Raw genomic sequence first — 15,396 nt, forward strand, 5'->3', positions numbered from 1 at the left:
CGGTGTGTTCACAGGTGCATGCGAGCTTGGGGGATGCTCCACGGGGGGTATGCCGGAGTGCATCACGGGTGGGGGCGCGGACGGGGGCCGCCCACGGCCGGCTTCAGCCCTGGGAACCCCACCCCCTGGGCTGGGCGCCTCCCTCTGCACCGAGACCCTCCCAATGTGACGTGGTGGTGAGTCACAGCCGGGCAGGGTGGGGGGGCAGGACGGAACCAGGGCCTGGGCGGTGGGGAGGGGGCTCAGGGACTGCAAGACCCTCAGGTGCCACCCCTGGCCTCAGCACCTGGCCCCGGGCAATGCAGAGAGAAGCCTGGCAGGGCCTGGTCACTGGGCTCAGGGAGGGACATCTGCCCCGCCCCGCCCCGCCCCGCGCTCAGTGCTCTGAGCCCAGCCTTTGCCCTTGCTTGGTCTCGGGCTGGTCACACAGGCACTTTGGCCGCCGTGGTGCGGGGAAGGCTGCAGAGGTCTTGGGAAGGGTCTCCTGGGCGGTCCAGCCCTGGGGAACCCGTCCTGCTCCCTGCAGTTTCCAGAAGCCCCTACCTGGCTGGTGGCCCCCCTCTCTGGCTGGCAACCCCCCTCCCTGGCTGGCGCCCCTCCCCGGCTGGCAGCCCCCACCACTGGCGGTCCCGTCCTCCACGCTCCAGGCCACAGGCTCAGCGTGTGCGCACTGTCCACACCTTGCTGGCTTGGTCACTTCCTCCCTGATGAGACCCTCCCTCCAGGACCCCTGGTCTTATTTTTTTTTTTTAAGATTTCTTTATTTATTTGAAAGTCAGAGTTACACAGAGAGAGGAGAGGTAGAGAGAGAGAGAGAGGGAGAGAGAGAGGTCTTCCATCTGCTGGTTCACTCCCCAATTGGCCGCAATGGCCGGAGCTGCTCTGATCTGAAGCCAGGAGCCAGGAGCTTCCTCCGTGTCTCCCACACAGGTGCAGGGGCCCAAGGACTTGGGCCATCTTCTACTGCTTTCCCAGGCCACAGCAGAGAGTTGGATCAGAAGTGGAGCAGCCAGGACTCGAACCAGTGCCCATATGGGATGCTGGCGCTTCAGGCCAGGGCGTTAACCCGCTGTGCCACAGTGTCAGTCCCCAAGGACCCCCGGTCTTTTGCCCAAGCCCCCGCACAGCCCTTTCCCACACGCCCCAAATGGCTGCAACAGCCAGGGTTGGGCCAGGCTGAAGCCAGGAGCCAGGAGCCCCATCCGGGTCTCCCACGCGGGAGCAGGAGCCATCACCTGCCACTTCCCAGAATGCACTAGTGGGCAGCTGGGCCAGAAGCAGGTGAGCCAGGACAGGCACGGGCACGCTGACACGGGATCGGCTGTCCCAGCTTGTGGAGGGGGCGTGGCCCTGAGACAGAGCGGCAGACCCTGAGCCTGTGCCACCAGGCTGCAGGGGGCCTCCTGGTGCCGGCCAGGCGAGTGGCAGCCACTGGGGGGTGTCCTCGCCACCGCAGGCGGCCTCCTCCAGAGCTCTGGCTTGAGCCGGGGCTCCGAGGTTTGCCCCTGGACCCTCCGGCCGCCTGGACGAGGCGGCAGTGACCCGAGTCTTCAGCAGTCCAGCCTCAGCCTCCCCACCCAAGTGGTGACCACAGCCAACGCTTCCGAGGACAAACGGCAGCTGTCCGCTCCGGGCAGTGACAGCAGGCGACAGGCGGCGGCTTTGCGCCTTCTCCTGGGACACGGGGACCTGAACCGATGGGCACCACCGTGTTGCCAAGCCCCATGCGTCCCCGATCCCTGACCGCCCAGTCCTGCAGGCAGCTATACCCCACAGCCAGCTGTCCAGGGGCTGCAGACGAGTTTGGCTCAGCGCAGCAGGACGGGCTGGCTGGGGAGAGTGGGCGGGCCCCCGATGGTGGACACGCCCAGCCTGGCTTCCAGAAAGCCTGGGGGACAGCCTGGGGGCGGAGCCCCAGCCAGAAGCTCCTCCTGGCACATGGTCACCTGGGCCACCCCAGCAGGCAGAATGGGGACACGCCCAGGCCAGGGTCTGGGGTGAGGACCCAGGGACTGCCGGAGACAAAGGAGCCAGGATAGGCCGGGGGCTTTGGGTGGCCGCTGGCACAGCCATGCCGGTTTCTGCCTACGGAGAAGGCGCAGCGCCCATCTGCATCCGGGGAGCGCTCTGCACACTCCCGGCACGGCGGCCTCAGAGGCCGGAGCGGAGCCCACGGCCGTCAGCATCACGGGGATCCGATGCCTCGGTCCCCGGCCCTTGCTGACCAGGACGGCGTGGCTCTGACCCACTTCCCAGCAGGAAGTGATGGGGCTGCCCAGGACCTGGCCGGGGACAAGCTGGGGCAGGAGCCGGAGCCGCCACCCCCACCCCCCACCCTGTGCAGGCGCTGGAGGCCCTGGGAAGCCTCTCCTGTCCGGTCCTGCCCTCTCCTGTCCCCTGCCTGCTGCTCCTTCTCCCAGGGCCCCTGAGTCCCCCTCCCCCCCACCGCTGGCTTTCTTCATGTGACCCAGGCTGGCGTGGCTGCTGCCTGGGGCAGTCAAGGGGAGAGCTAGGGGCTGGTCAGCGTCTGCTCCCTTCCCGGCACCCCCAGATGGGCCCCCAGTGGGGGGCAGGAGGGGCTGCCCCGACAGGCTGCAGCCAGGGCCGGGTCACGCTCCCTGACTCAGCTCTGCCCCCAGGCATTCGCACTCCCCCGCTGCATGCGGCAAAAGCGGCCGCTGCCCACGGGCTGGGTCACTCCTGCTGCTCCCAGAGCCCGTGAGAGGGGTGCAGCACGGCCGCTGGCTGCCACTCCGTGACCACACTCTGTCTTCTAGCGACAAGAGAGAAGTGCAGGCAGCTGGGTCACTCCTTAAACAGTGCAACAGCCGGGGCCGGCCAGAGCCCTGACCAGGAACTCAGTCCTGGGACTCAGGCCTGCACCTGCTGCCTGCGGCCAGGGAGGCGGGGTCGAAGCAGCCAGCACTGGATCCCAGAGCTCTGCCGCCCGCCCCACCCCAGCCCGGGGGGGCTGCGCTTTTACCTGCAGGGTACACGAGGGGGCTTCGAAATTCATGGGAAAAACCAGGCACGGAGTCTGCACCCGCGTCAAGTGTTTCTCTCAACTCCATTTTCTACGAACTTTTTGAACAGAGCAGAGGAAGTGCAGGTGCTGCCTGGGGGCGGGAGGACGGGGGGGGGGGGCTGTCCCACCCGGGCACGCCCACCTCTCCCCTGTCTCCTGCAGACCCTGAGAGGGGCTCAGGCCCCCAGGAGGGAGGAGCCGCCCCACGCCCCCAGCATCCAAGGCCCAGCCCCCCCGCAGGAGACACCTCCGGTTTATGGGCAATGGACAACGCGTCTGCCAGAGCCCACTGGGGCTGTCGCCGGCTGAGGGACCCCCGACCCCTGGTTCCCAAGCTGGTGTGAGCCCCACCGGAGGGCAGCCCTCCCCCGCTGGGGACCCCCAGCGCAGAGCGAAACCGACCCCCCACACACACACACAAAGCAGGAAAATGGGCAAAACCAGGCTTTCTAAATTATTTTTTGTCAGTGTCTTTCATGATCAAGACGGCTTGTCTCGCGACGAACTAAAATATACATCCTCTTCCTGCGATTATAAAATCTCTCCTCATTATTCACAGATCGGAACAGGAGGCCTGGATGAAACCATCACAAACTGGGTTTCCCCCTTAAAAAACAAACAAGCCAAAGAAAAGACAACGAAACAAGAACCCAGCAACCGAACACGAACTGCGGAGACGGCGGCGAACGCGGGCCGAGGCGGGGTCGCCTGGCCTTCCCCCAGCTCCCGGCTCGCGGCGGGCAGCGGAGCAAGGCCCCACAAAGTGCAAGGTGCGCCCTGCACGGAGGCTTCCAGTGTGCTCCCACCCCCACCCCCGCCCTGCCGAGGTCGCCTCTGGCCCCGCCCCCCGCCCCGGGATGCCCGGCCTGTGCGCCGAGCCGGGGGCTGCCAGGCAGCCTTGGGAGGAGCTCCCAGGTGGGCAGTGGCACCCAGACCTCGCCCAGTCCTGCTGTGCAGCTGACACAGGGAGAAGGCGGAGCCGGCGGGGGCCCAGGGCTCCCCAGACGTTCAGGCAAGGAGCTCAGAGCCGGACAGCACCGCCGGGCCCCGGCGACTCCAGGGGAGGGGAACCGGGGTCTGCTGAGGCCGCTGGAGGCCAAAGGCTGGAGAGAACAGGCGGGGCAAGCCACCCCCAAGAGCACTTCTGAGCCGGCCCCAGGCCCAGCCGGAAGGAAGCCCCAGCACGCAGGTGCAGAGGCTGGTGGGCCCTGGGGCCACCGCGTGGGGCACCTGCTGGGCAGAACGCGGGCAGCGGGGCCTGTCCAGGGCAGAACCCTGTTCCCCCGCATCCGCCTGTTCCCGGATTCCCGAGAGCTGCATCCCGGGCGGTGGGTGGGGCAGCCACACCCTGGGATGCCGGGAAGGGGCCCGGAGCACCAGTGACTGGGGCGGGGGGGGGGGGGCGGCAGCGGCCTGCCTGCCTGGCCAGGAGGGGAAGTTCTGGAAGCCAGAGTGACCGGAGGGTCCCCCTGCAGGCTCCCTCGTCCTCTACCCAGCACAGCTGGGCTGAGCGGAGGCCACAGCAGACGGCCTGGCTCTGGTCCCGTGGGCCCCCCAGGGCGCGAGGGCCCCCTGAGAGCAGCAGGAAAATGGGCGTGGGGGCTGAGAGCACAGGGTCCCCTCTGCCGTTCCCTGGGAAAGCGTCAGTGGCGGGAACCACAGCCCAGCCAGGCTCGCGGCTGCGCCGGGCCGGCCCACGTCTCTATGTACAGGCAGCGCCTCCCCGGGCGGACGGACGCCCAGACGGCTCCCGGGCAGGGCTCTCCACACCTCCCCCGTCCCTGTGGGTGGTCGGGACTGGAAGGCCGGCGGGCATCTCCTCCACGAGGCACGGAGTCGGCACCTCTCCCAGGACGGTCCATGGGGCTGTCCACGCTCCACCATCACTGGACACCCTCCTCTTCCACGTACGTCGAGGGGAACCATCCGACCTGAAACAGACAGCAGGGCACCGTGGCGGCAAACAGGGGACGGGGCCAGGCCGGCCACGCGCAGGGGCCCAGGGAGGAGCCACAGCCTGGGGAAACCCAGCAGCCGTGGCCAGAGAAGAGCTAAGCCCTGCAGAGGCCACGGGCACGTGACAAAGACGAGAACAAAACAGAACGACGAAGGAGACGCAGAAGCCAACCCACGGCCGCTGAAGGGCGTGGGCGAGTCTGACGTGGACGTCTAACAGGAAAGGGAGACCCCTCCACCCGCAGGCCGGGGTCAGAGCTGCTAGAAGTGAGGACACAGCGATCGAAATGAAGAGTCCCAGGGAAAGACAGCAGCGGGAGACGGCGGGGCGGGGCGGGGTGGGTGGCTAGCAGGCTGGAAGACGGGCCGACGGCACAGGACACACGTGAGGCAGCGTGGGTGACGCGAGGGCAGGGCAGGTCGTCCTCCCACCGTGAGAGAGGAGCCCTGGACAGAGTTTCTCTGCTCTCCGAGCACAGCCGTGGCTCGGGGGACCGGCTCCCAGGCCCTGGGCAGACGCCGAGAGCCGAGGACGCTAAGTCCCCGTGTGCAGTGTCACAGCGGCCGCGGCAGCCTGTGTGCGTCCTCCGGTGCACCTGACGCCGTCTCGGGATGACCTGGGCGCCCCGCAAAGGCTCACCAGTGCCGCCACGTCCACTGCCCCGGCAGGGACGCCAGTTCCCCGCAGGCGCGATTCTCTGGGTGCTGTTCATCGGGGAGGAGCCCTGGCAAATACCACCTCAACCAACTGCACCATCGCCAGGCACGCCCGGCCTGCTCACGGCCGCATTCCTGCCGCCGAGCAGCAGCCAAAGCCCAGACCGAGGGCAGGAACGCCCCTGGCCTTCACTCCCCCACACTGCCCAACCCTGCGAGACAAAGGCGGAGAAAGTCCAGGTCACAGACAGCCAGGACGAGTGAGTGATTCCTGACTCCGGACAGCACACAGCCCAGGACACAGCCCGGGACACAGCCCCAGGACACAGCCCAGGACACAGCCCAGCCCGGGACACAGCCCAGGACACAGCCCAGGACACAGCCCAGCCCAGGACACAGCCCGGGACACAGCCCAGCCCAGGACACAGCCCCAGGACACAGCCCGGGACACAGCCCGGGACACAGCCCAGCCCAGGACACAGCCCCAGGACACAGCCCGGGACACAGCCCGGGACACAGCCCAGCCCAGGACACAGCCCAGCCCGGGACACAGCCCGGGACACAGCCCGGGACACATCTGGGACACAGCCCCGAACACAGCCCCAGGACACAGCCCAGGTCACAGCCCGGGACACAGCCCAGCCCAGGACACAGCCCCAGGACACAGCCTGGGACACAGCCCGGGACACAGCCCCACAAACACCCAGAAGTCCCTCTGGGACCAGCAGTGACATTTAGAAGGGACAGCAGATAGAAGAATCGTGCTAGACCCCATGGAAATGTCCCGGACCCCAGGGAAGACTTGGGGATAAGGGAATAGGATTTCTGCCAGGGTTCACCCCAAATTAGGGGGGGGAAGCACCAAAACATTTGGAAACAGGACACGCATTTGTGTATAAGGGAGGTCTTGGGTGTGGCTGAATTTGAAATTATATCAGAATTAAAAATTACAAATAGCAGGACTGGTGCTGTGGCGCAGTGGGTCAGGCCTCTGCCTGAAGCACCGGCATCCCTTATGGGTGCCGGTTCAAGTCCTGGCTGCCCCACTTCCAATCCAGCTCCCTGCTAAGGCCTGGGAAAGCAGTGGAAGAGGGCCCAAGTGCTTGGGCCCCTGCTCAGCCCCGGCTGTTGCAGCCATTTGGAGAGTGAACCAGCAATGGAAGATCTGTCTGTCTCCCTTCTCTCTCTCTCTCTCTGTAATTCTTTCAAACACATAAATGGTTTTTAAAAAGATACATTTTACAACACCAACATTAAATATAAAGACGCTTTTAGATCCAACAACACCTACGAACGTACTCACTGCCGACTCACACCAGAGAACATTCTAGAGTGGGGGCCGGGCTGCACGAGTGTGGCCTTGGGCGAAGCCAGGACACGTGACCCGAGTGAGCAGACTCCAGGCCTCCGGGGTGAACACGGCAGAGCCCAGAGCCAGGACGGCGCCTGCAGAGCAGCCGGGAGAAGCGTGGGACCCCGCCCCGGGGTCCTCACCCTGTCTGGGAATTAGGATAACTGCTCACTTAGGGCAGGCGCCAGGAAGTCGGCGCGCACCCTGCACCGTCTCAGATGCAGAAACCAGCCAAGGAAGGGTGTGCAGAGAAAAAGGATGCTGATTAACCGAAGAGCAGGCACGGAAGGCGAGCGAGGGAGCAGCAGTTAGATGAGCGACTCAGCCCCGAACGGCCTGGGAATTACACTAAACGTAAATGAGCCACACGCACCGATTCAAAGACAACGGCTTCAGGAAACCTCAAGACCCGTAAGAGTCTCACTCCAAACAGGAGACAGAAAAACAGCACAGGGGGAAAGTCCGCCCACAAAGCCGTAACTCAGAGAAAGCCAGCACCATCTGACACCTGCAGGAGGACTCCAGACCAGAAGAGACGATTTCCTGAGCCGACAGCACCAGGCGGACAGGAGTTCGCCGCGAGGCTCAAAGCAGTGGTGCAGACGCCGCATCTGGGCTGGGCTCACTAATCACAGCCTCAGGTGCTTGGCGCGCCAGTGACACGGTGACACGCGGCCACCGTGTGGTCCCTGCCTGGGACTCAGAGCCCTCACCCCTGGAGGCGGATGGGCAGGAAATGGGTCAGAGCCGAGGCCCTCCAAGGGGCAGGCCCAGGCTATGGAGGCCAACCGGCACCTGCCCCTGGGCAACTTCCTGGTCGGCACTGGAGGCCAACGGACCCTCCCCCTCCACCCTCCCCCTCCACCCTCCCCCTCCACCGCCCGGTGCACCTGCCCACGGGCTTTCCACTGGTGCACACAGAGAGCTGGTGCCATCAGGTGGGTGCTGACAGAGCTGGGGCACCACCCGGGGGTCCAGATGGGGGGCTGGGCTCAAGGGGCTCAAGGGGCTCAAGGGGCTGTGAGGTTTTCCAGAATCTTAGGGTGAGCAGGATCGTGACAGGCCCCTCCCACTTCAGAGGGCAGGACCACGACAGGCCCCTCCCACCCCAGAGGGTGGGGACTTGACAGGCCCCTCCCACTTCAGAGGGCAGGGACATGACAGGCCCCTCCCACCTCAGAGGGCAGGGACATGACAGGCCCCTCCCACTTCATAGGGTGGGGAAATGACAGGCCCCTCCCACTCCAGAGGGCGGGGATTTGACAGGACCCTCCTAGCTCACTCAGAGGGCGGGGACATTTCAGGCCCTTCCCACCTCATGCAGAGGGCGGGGACTTGACAGGCCCCTCCCACCTCAGAGGGTGGGGACTTGACAGGCCCCTCCCACCTCACAGGGTGGGGACTTGACAGGCCCCTCCCACCTCAGAGGGCAGGGACATGACAGGCTCCTCCCACCTCAGAGGGCAGGGACATGACAGGCCCCTCCTAGCTCACTCAGAGGGCAGGGACATTTCAGGCCCTTCCCACCTCGTGCAGAGGGCGGGGACTTGACAGGCCCCTCCCACCTCAGAGGGTGGGGACTTGACAGGCCCCTCCTAGCTCACTCAGAGGGTGGGGACATGGCAGGCCCCTCCCACCTCATGCAGAGGGCAGGGACTTGACAGGCCCCTCCCACCTCAGAGGGTGAGAACTTGACAGGAACCTCCTTGCTCACTCAGAGGGCGGGGACATGGCAGGCCCTTCCCACCTCGCTGGGCCAGTCCTGGGCATGGACAGTGACAGGAGGAGCCGGCAAGGACACCAGGCCCTGCTGTCAGTCCTGCGGCCTTCCTGCCCTCGGGGCTCGGGCACCTGGGTGTGACCGGGGTGGCGGCCACGGCACCCATCTCCCTGCAGCGGCAGGGCCAGCACAGGCAGTCTGGGGGCCCGGGTCCACATCTGACCCACGTGGCCAACTCCCGGGGCTCACAGTGAGCGGCCGCAGCCTCGGTTTCCCGTGAGCCCTGGACCTCTGGGTGCCATGAGGATGAGGGAGACCGGGTCGCAGGGTGCCCGGCACAGGGCAGGTGGCCGGGGTCTGCAGGTAGGGGCCGGCAGGCCAGGGCTGGGCCGCTCACCCGTCCGTTGGTCTCGCCCTTCCACCAGCCCTGGTCCCCGCCGATGCGGCTGTAGATCTTCACCACGTCTCCCTCCCGCAGCGAGAGCTCCCGCATGTCCCGGGCGGCGAAGTTGTACCTGGCCACCGCCGTGCCGATGACCCGCGGCGTGAACACTGTTGGGGGAGACGGGCACGGTCAGCCGGCTGCAGGGGGCGGGGCCTGCCAGGGCTGGGAGGGCACCTGTGCTGTGCTAGCCCCCCACCCCGGATGCCTGGACCTATGTGCCCAGAGAGAAGAGACGAGCTGGCTCTAGCCCCTGGGCACCGTCGCAGGCCATGGGTGCGTTCACAGGGACGAGAGCAGGTGCCACGACGCCAGCTGCTGAGGTCCCACAGCCCACGGGAGACCCAGCCCACCCAGCTCCGCCTGTCACTGGAAGTCCCCAGGGAGAGGCGAGGAGGATGCGGGCTGGGGAAGTGCAGGCAGCAACCAGCCAGGTGGCGGGGGCAGAGACGGCCGTGCGGTGCCGCGGGGGCAGCAGCCGGGCACAGGGCGGGGGCAGAGCCGGCCGTCATCCCACACCCAAGCCCCACAAGGCTTCTCCTCGTGGCCGCCGAGCTGGCCCGGGGTCTGCTCCCCTCTGCTTGCTGCGGGTCGGCCGCCGGCCTGTTCTCCACTGAGTCCTCGAGTGGCCACGCGGGACAGCAGCGAGGAGGACGTGTGCGTCAAGGCAGCCACGGCCAGAGCGTGACAGGTCCCCGGGGGACCTCCCGGCCCTCCCTCCCCCAGCCCACACCGGGGCGGCGGCGGCGGCGGCGCCAGGGCCCGGGGCCCCACGCAGAGCAGCGGAGGTACCTGACCAGAAGGGAGCGGAGGGGCCCTGAGCAGCAAGGCCGAGGCCCTGCGGGCTGAGGAAAGAGAAGTTGTAGGAGGCGCAGGAGGCTGCAAAGAGGCGAGAGCGTGCGTGAGGCGGCAGCGGGGGCGTCCAGGCGGCTGGGGGCTGCGGGGACTGAGCCTGGTGGGGGCCGAGCCAGCAGCAGGACAGAGCAGGCCCCCAGAGCCCCGCCAAGGCAGCTGGGTGCCCCAGAGCAGCCGGGCCACCTCCTCCCGCCCGGACACCAGCAGGTGCTCACTCAAGGCCCCGGTTCCTCTCCTGCCCCGCCCGCCCCGTGTGGCCCACAGCCCCGCGGTCCCCGTGCACAGGGGACAGAGGCCTGGGCTGGAAGCCACGCGGCGGCCCTGAGCTTGGGGTCCCCTCTGCAAACAGGCCCTGTGCTCTCCCACTGGTGGCCACGGCAAGTGCAGGGGTCCCGTGAGGACCACCCACGCTGGCCTCTGGGCGGGGGCCCACGACAGAGCAGCAACGCAGAGCAGGTAGCAAGCCAGCCCCGCGGCCCGCAGGGTGCAGGGGCAGCGCGAGACGGCCCTGGCGCGGGGTGGGGGTGGGGGCGCCTCACTCCCCGGGGAGGGGCGGGGGTTCCTGGCCTGTGTCCCTGAGAGCAGGCGGGCAGGGAAGGCCTGCGACGTGGGCCAGGGGAGAGTCGCCAGGGGAGCGCGGGCGTGGGGTCCGGCCCGGCGTTACCTGGGGCCCGGCTGCAGGCCCGGGGGGCGGCGCGCTCCCAGCACTTGTAGGGGTGCTTGAGTGTGGTGTCCAGCTGCTTGAAGCTCTCCTTGAGCGAGTGGCACTGGTAGTACTCCACCAGCTCCTGCAGGGGGCAGCGCTCTGTCCACCGCCGCCTCCAGGCAGCCCGCCGGCCACCTGGCCTCCCTCCCCGACCTTCGCGGGGTCAAGCCTGGGAGACAGCCCCTCTGCCCCTCCCTACATCCCGCCCACAGGGGTGGTGGGCTTCTTGAAGGCCTCGGCCCCACGGACTGCCCGGACAGATGCTTCGAAAGGGAATGACATGGGGGGAGGCCAAGACTGACCCCGGGGCAGACGGGCGGCCTCTGCAGAGGAACACCCCAGGGCCCCCACGCCCCCTGCAAGAAGCGCCTGGCTGCACCGGGACCCCAGGTGTCATAGCCCGGGGGGCTCCCTGGCACACCAGGCCCAGCCCGGCCCTGCTTTTCAGAGGCGTGGACACACGGCACGGAGCCACACGCCCACACGTGCACGCTGGCTTCGGTTTGGTGGGGTCGCGGCTGGGACGACGGCACCGTGGTGGCGGTGGGGAGCTCGGGGCTCGGACGCTCTGCTCCCATGTCCTCAGCGCACGCAGCGTGTGCCATTGAGAAACGGCATCCCAGCCACCGCTGGAAACCAGCCACAGGGAACCACGCCTCTACCGCGTGCCGGCCGGGTGAGGACAGAGCTCGGTGTTGGCGAGCCGGGGAGGGGCGTGAGCCGGGGGCAGGGGTGCTCGGTCGCCAGCTCGAGAGTGTGCCGTGCCACTGGGAGGTCGGCATTGGGGGCCAGTGGCTGGGCCAAGCCCTGTGCAGCCTCGGGCATCGGGAGTCCCAAGTCTTGGCTGAGCCACAGCCCCAGCTGTTCCCAGGGGCCTTAGAGACTCATTTCCGGGGCGTCTACACCGGGCAGGGGCTGCTGGCCCGGGGCTGGGGCCGGGGAGGCCGCGTGGGCGCTGCGGCGGGGCGGGGCGGGGCGGGGAGCAGGGCCCGGCTCACGCACCAGGAGGCTCTCGAACTTCTTGGCTTCCGTGATGTGGATCCAGTTGTCTTTCTCCACCACCTTGATGTGTTTCACCTCGTCATTGAACCTGGGCACGCACGGGGCCAGGCTCAGCCCAGCCCGGGGACCCCGCTCCCGGCCACACCCCTCCTGTCCCCACACTCCAATCCAGCCCCCGCCCCCGCCCGGCCGTGGCTTGCACGTGGCCCCAGTGGGGTGATTCTGGGACAGGGGGAAGCCGTGAGGTCCTGGGCTCCACCCCCAGGCACGGACGGACAAGGTGTGCGGGGAGGGTCTCCCGGGCCTGGGTTAGCTCCCAGCGAGGCCACCCCTGCCATGGGGCTCCTGCACACGGCCCGCCCCCTCTGCCTCTCTGCCACGCGTGATACAGTGGCCAGGGGACCCTCTCTGTGCAGTGGCCTAGTCCCAGGCTTCGGTCACAGTGACAGAACAAGCCCTGTGCCGGCCGTCGGAGCCCCGGGGGCCCATCCCGAGCCCCCTCCCTGTGCAGTGCGGCTCCCGCACCCAGCCCTGGCGGGTTTGCTTCTCGGTCCCAGGAGCACCCTCCTCGCGCCACGGCCACCGCGGCACCTCTAGCTCCAGCCCGGCGGCTGCTCAGAGGATCCAAGTTCACGTTCACCCAGGCCTCGGTGCTGGCCTTCCCCCGTGCCCAGGAAGCCGGCCGCCCGCGGTCCTCACGGCTCCCCCCGCACCCAGTGGCCTGGCAGCCAGCACCAGGCCGGGCAGGGAGACGGTGGACCGCAGTCCCCACGGCTCGCCACAGCCCCCACTCACGGGCACTGCGTGGCCGCTCTGACCCGACAGAGCTGAGAGGTGAAGCACCGCCCAGCTGGCCGTGTCCTTCCTGCTGATGTCGGGGTGGTGGCCGGGGTGTGAGCGCCCCCGAGCTCCCCCTGGGCAGGGCTGAGGGGCCTCCACTGGGGGCCCTGGCCACGCCCACCAGGCGGGCAGTGTTCTGCACCCCAGCCTGGCCTCGGGCAGCCCGCTGGCCTCTCCTCCCAGGGCACACGCGGGCCTCACTGTGGGGGACCCACCCTGATTGCCACACCCTTAGGGTGCTCTGGCCGCCTGTGCAGGGCAGGTGCTGCCCACCAGGCTGAGCCATGTCCAGCCCTGGGTCACGGCCGGCACGGCCGCCGCTCCACGCACTTTGAGCCAGTGCATTTGTTCCTGGGGCCTCCTGGAGGCCTGGGGTCTCCTCCCTCAGCAGCCAATTGGAAGGGGGGACCTGGCCCTGGGTGTGGGTGGGGGCAGGACCTTTTGCGCCCCTGCCCAGTCACTGGGGGCTCAGGGGACCCAGAACCCCTGGGGGCAGACGTGGAGGAAGTGGGGGTCCAGAGAAGGAGAGGAGCAGAGCTGGGAGGGAGAGACGGGCGGCTGTGTGTTCAGGACCCGGGGCCTGTGAGCACCTGCCCGAGGGTCCCGGCTTCCGTGGTGCCCAGAACCCGGCTTGGCCGCACAGGGACACCTGCCACCGCACCCTGTGTCCCGCCGGGAGCCCGCTCGCTTCCTGTGCTGGCTTCCGTCCCTGCAGTCCCCGCGCCCCAGGTCCCAGGTCCCAGGTCCACCCTGGCCGGCACGCAGGAGGCTTCCCTGCACACGGACGCCCTGGGGAGGCGGGGGCAGGCCCCACGCTCCGGTCACTGGCCAGAGTCTCCTGCCCGCAGCCAACCAGGGCCTGGCTCTGAACAGTCTGTGGCCCTCTGTGGGGGGTGGGGGCAGCTCCAGCAGGGTGGGGGGTGCAGGCAGCGGGAGGATGTGGGGACAGAGGGCCGCTGGCTGGAGCCACAGACAGCAGCAGCCCCCTAAGTCCTCTGAGGGCCCCCAGCCGCCAGGTTGGGCCCTTTGCCCTCGCGTCCCATCCGTGGGGCTGCTGGGAAGTCCTTGGTGGGGTCTCTACCTGCCCCTGACCTGGTCCAGCCCAGCCCCCGGGGCTCACAGGTGCGTCGCCTGGGCTAACTCCAGGGCTCCCTCCAAAAGGCTTGGGCTAGAGGTGACACCCCCTCCCCGCCCCGCCCCGCCAGCAGGCCCAGGATGGGGGGGGCCTCCTGCACCCCCGGGGCCGCCACGTACTTGATGCTGATGGCAAAGCGCTCAGCCTCGGCGGGCCGCTCCCTGACGAGGTACGTGCCGCTGGCGTGGGACTTGAGCAGGTTGTCGGTCTGCTGCCTCTCCATGTTGCCCGCAAACCTGCAGCGAGGGGGCAGGGAAGGGGGATGGGCCGTGCGCGAGGGGCACAGTGTGGGGGGGCACGAGCGGAGCTCTCTGGGGGCCGCCCAGCAGGTGCACTGGGCTGCTCCCCACTGGGCCGTGGACGAGGGGCACAGTGTGGGGGGGCACGAGCGGAGCTCTCTGGGGGCCGCCCGGCAGGTGCACTGGGCTGCTCCCCACTGGGCCGTGCGCGAGGGGCACGGGGCGGGGCACGAGCGGAGCTCTCTGGGGGCCGCCCGGCAGGTGCACTGGGCTGCTCCCCACTGGGCCGTGCGCGAGGGGCACGGGGGGGGGCACGAGCGGAGCTCTCTGGGGGCCGCCCGGCAGGTGCACTGGGCTGCTCCCCGTGCTCCAGACCTGGTGCTCAGTGAGCACTTTCACACGGTCACACTTCCCCAGCAAGCGCTGTCCACACCCGGAGCAGAGAGACCGGAGCACACGGACGGTCAGCGGTGCCCCCGCTCCCTGCTGCAGGGGCCGTGGAGGGCTGCGGGGGGAACCCCTCCACCTTCCACCTCAGGCGTCCACACCCTGAGCCGTGGCAGGCTCCCCCCGGCACTCCTGCCGCCCCGGCACTTCCTCGGCAGGAGCTGGCACGTTCCTGACACGGCACCCTGCGGCCGGCGCTGTGGCGTAGCAGGTGAAGCCACCGCCCGCAGTGCCGGCATCCCCTGCCGATCCTGCTCCCTGCTAATGCTCCTGGGGGGCAGTGGAGGATGCCCCCAGTGCTCGGGCCCCCGTACCCGGCTGGGAGACCCGGATGGAATTCCAAGCCCCTGGCTTCAGCCGGCCCTGCCCGGGCTGTTGCAGCCACTCAGGGAGTGACCCAGGGACGGAAGACCTCTCTGTCCGTCTTTCAAAATAAGCACACCTTCAAAAACACACACACCGTGCAACCACGGCAGAACCGACACTGGAAACCCAATTTCTGTCTGTTGGTCTCTGAGGGGAAACCGCAGGCGGGTCCCGGGCTACCGGAGGCCAGGGCAGGGTGGACGTGCACAGGACAGATGCACCGGGCACATCGAGGCACCGGGCAGCCGTGGCCAGGCCGTGCAGACAGCCCAGCCTGGGGACGAGGCCAGAGTCCTCATCGGGCTGCCGTCCGCTATCCATGTGGCTGCGCGGGGCTGCCTGTCACTGTCAACAGAGGTGCCAGTCAAAGGGGCCCAGGCTGACGCATGTCTGGGCCGCCAGACCCACCCCCCCCCCCCGCGTCCCCTGCACGCTGGGCAGCTGTCAGGTGGCCGCACCCACCACGGGCGCCCGGCTCACGTTCCCTGCTTTCCCACAATCCATTACGACCGCACTGAAAAATGGCCTCAGCTCCCCCCTCATCTGAACCGAGGCGGGAGGCGGGACCTGGGAGTCCCTGGGCTCAGCCACCCTGGGGACGCTCCTAGACTTGGGGGCGGGGGGCACAGCCCCCCACACAGGGGCCCTGGACGCC

General features: G+C 68.2%; 1 protein-coding gene across 4 annotated transcripts in view; it reads right to left on the reverse strand.

Annotated features, from left to right (window-relative positions):
- Window positions 1–3,468: 3,468 nt before the first annotated feature.
- Window positions 3,469–15,396, reverse strand: part of VAV2 (vav guanine nucleotide exchange factor 2) — a 122,147-nt gene continuing 110,219 nt past the window's right edge. For 3 of the 4 annotated variants that reach the window (XM_089322350.1, XM_089322355.1, XM_089322359.1), the window contains 6 exons: window positions 13,809–13,925; window positions 11,715–11,802; window positions 10,671–10,794; window positions 9,944–10,030; window positions 9,107–9,261; window positions 3,469–4,956 (listed from right to left, as the gene is read on the reverse strand). In XM_089322350.1, coding sequence (XP_089178476.1) covers window positions 4,909–4,956; window positions 9,107–9,261; window positions 9,944–10,030; window positions 10,671–10,794; window positions 11,715–11,802; window positions 13,809–13,925 — 619 coding nt within the window. In that variant the 3' untranslated portion in view covers window positions 3,469–4,908. The remainder of the gene's footprint in view (window positions 4,957–9,106; window positions 9,262–9,943; window positions 10,031–10,670; window positions 10,795–11,714; window positions 11,803–13,808; window positions 13,926–15,396) is intronic. The other variant, XM_089322368.1, reaches the window with a different exon arrangement.

Source organism: Oryctolagus cuniculus, chromosome 1, assembly GCF_051225735.1.
Source record: "Oryctolagus cuniculus isolate XC-2025 breed Fujian yellow rabbit chromosome 1, ASM5122573v1, whole genome shotgun sequence".
Taxonomy (NCBI): Eukaryota; Metazoa; Chordata; class Mammalia; order Lagomorpha; family Leporidae; genus Oryctolagus; species Oryctolagus cuniculus.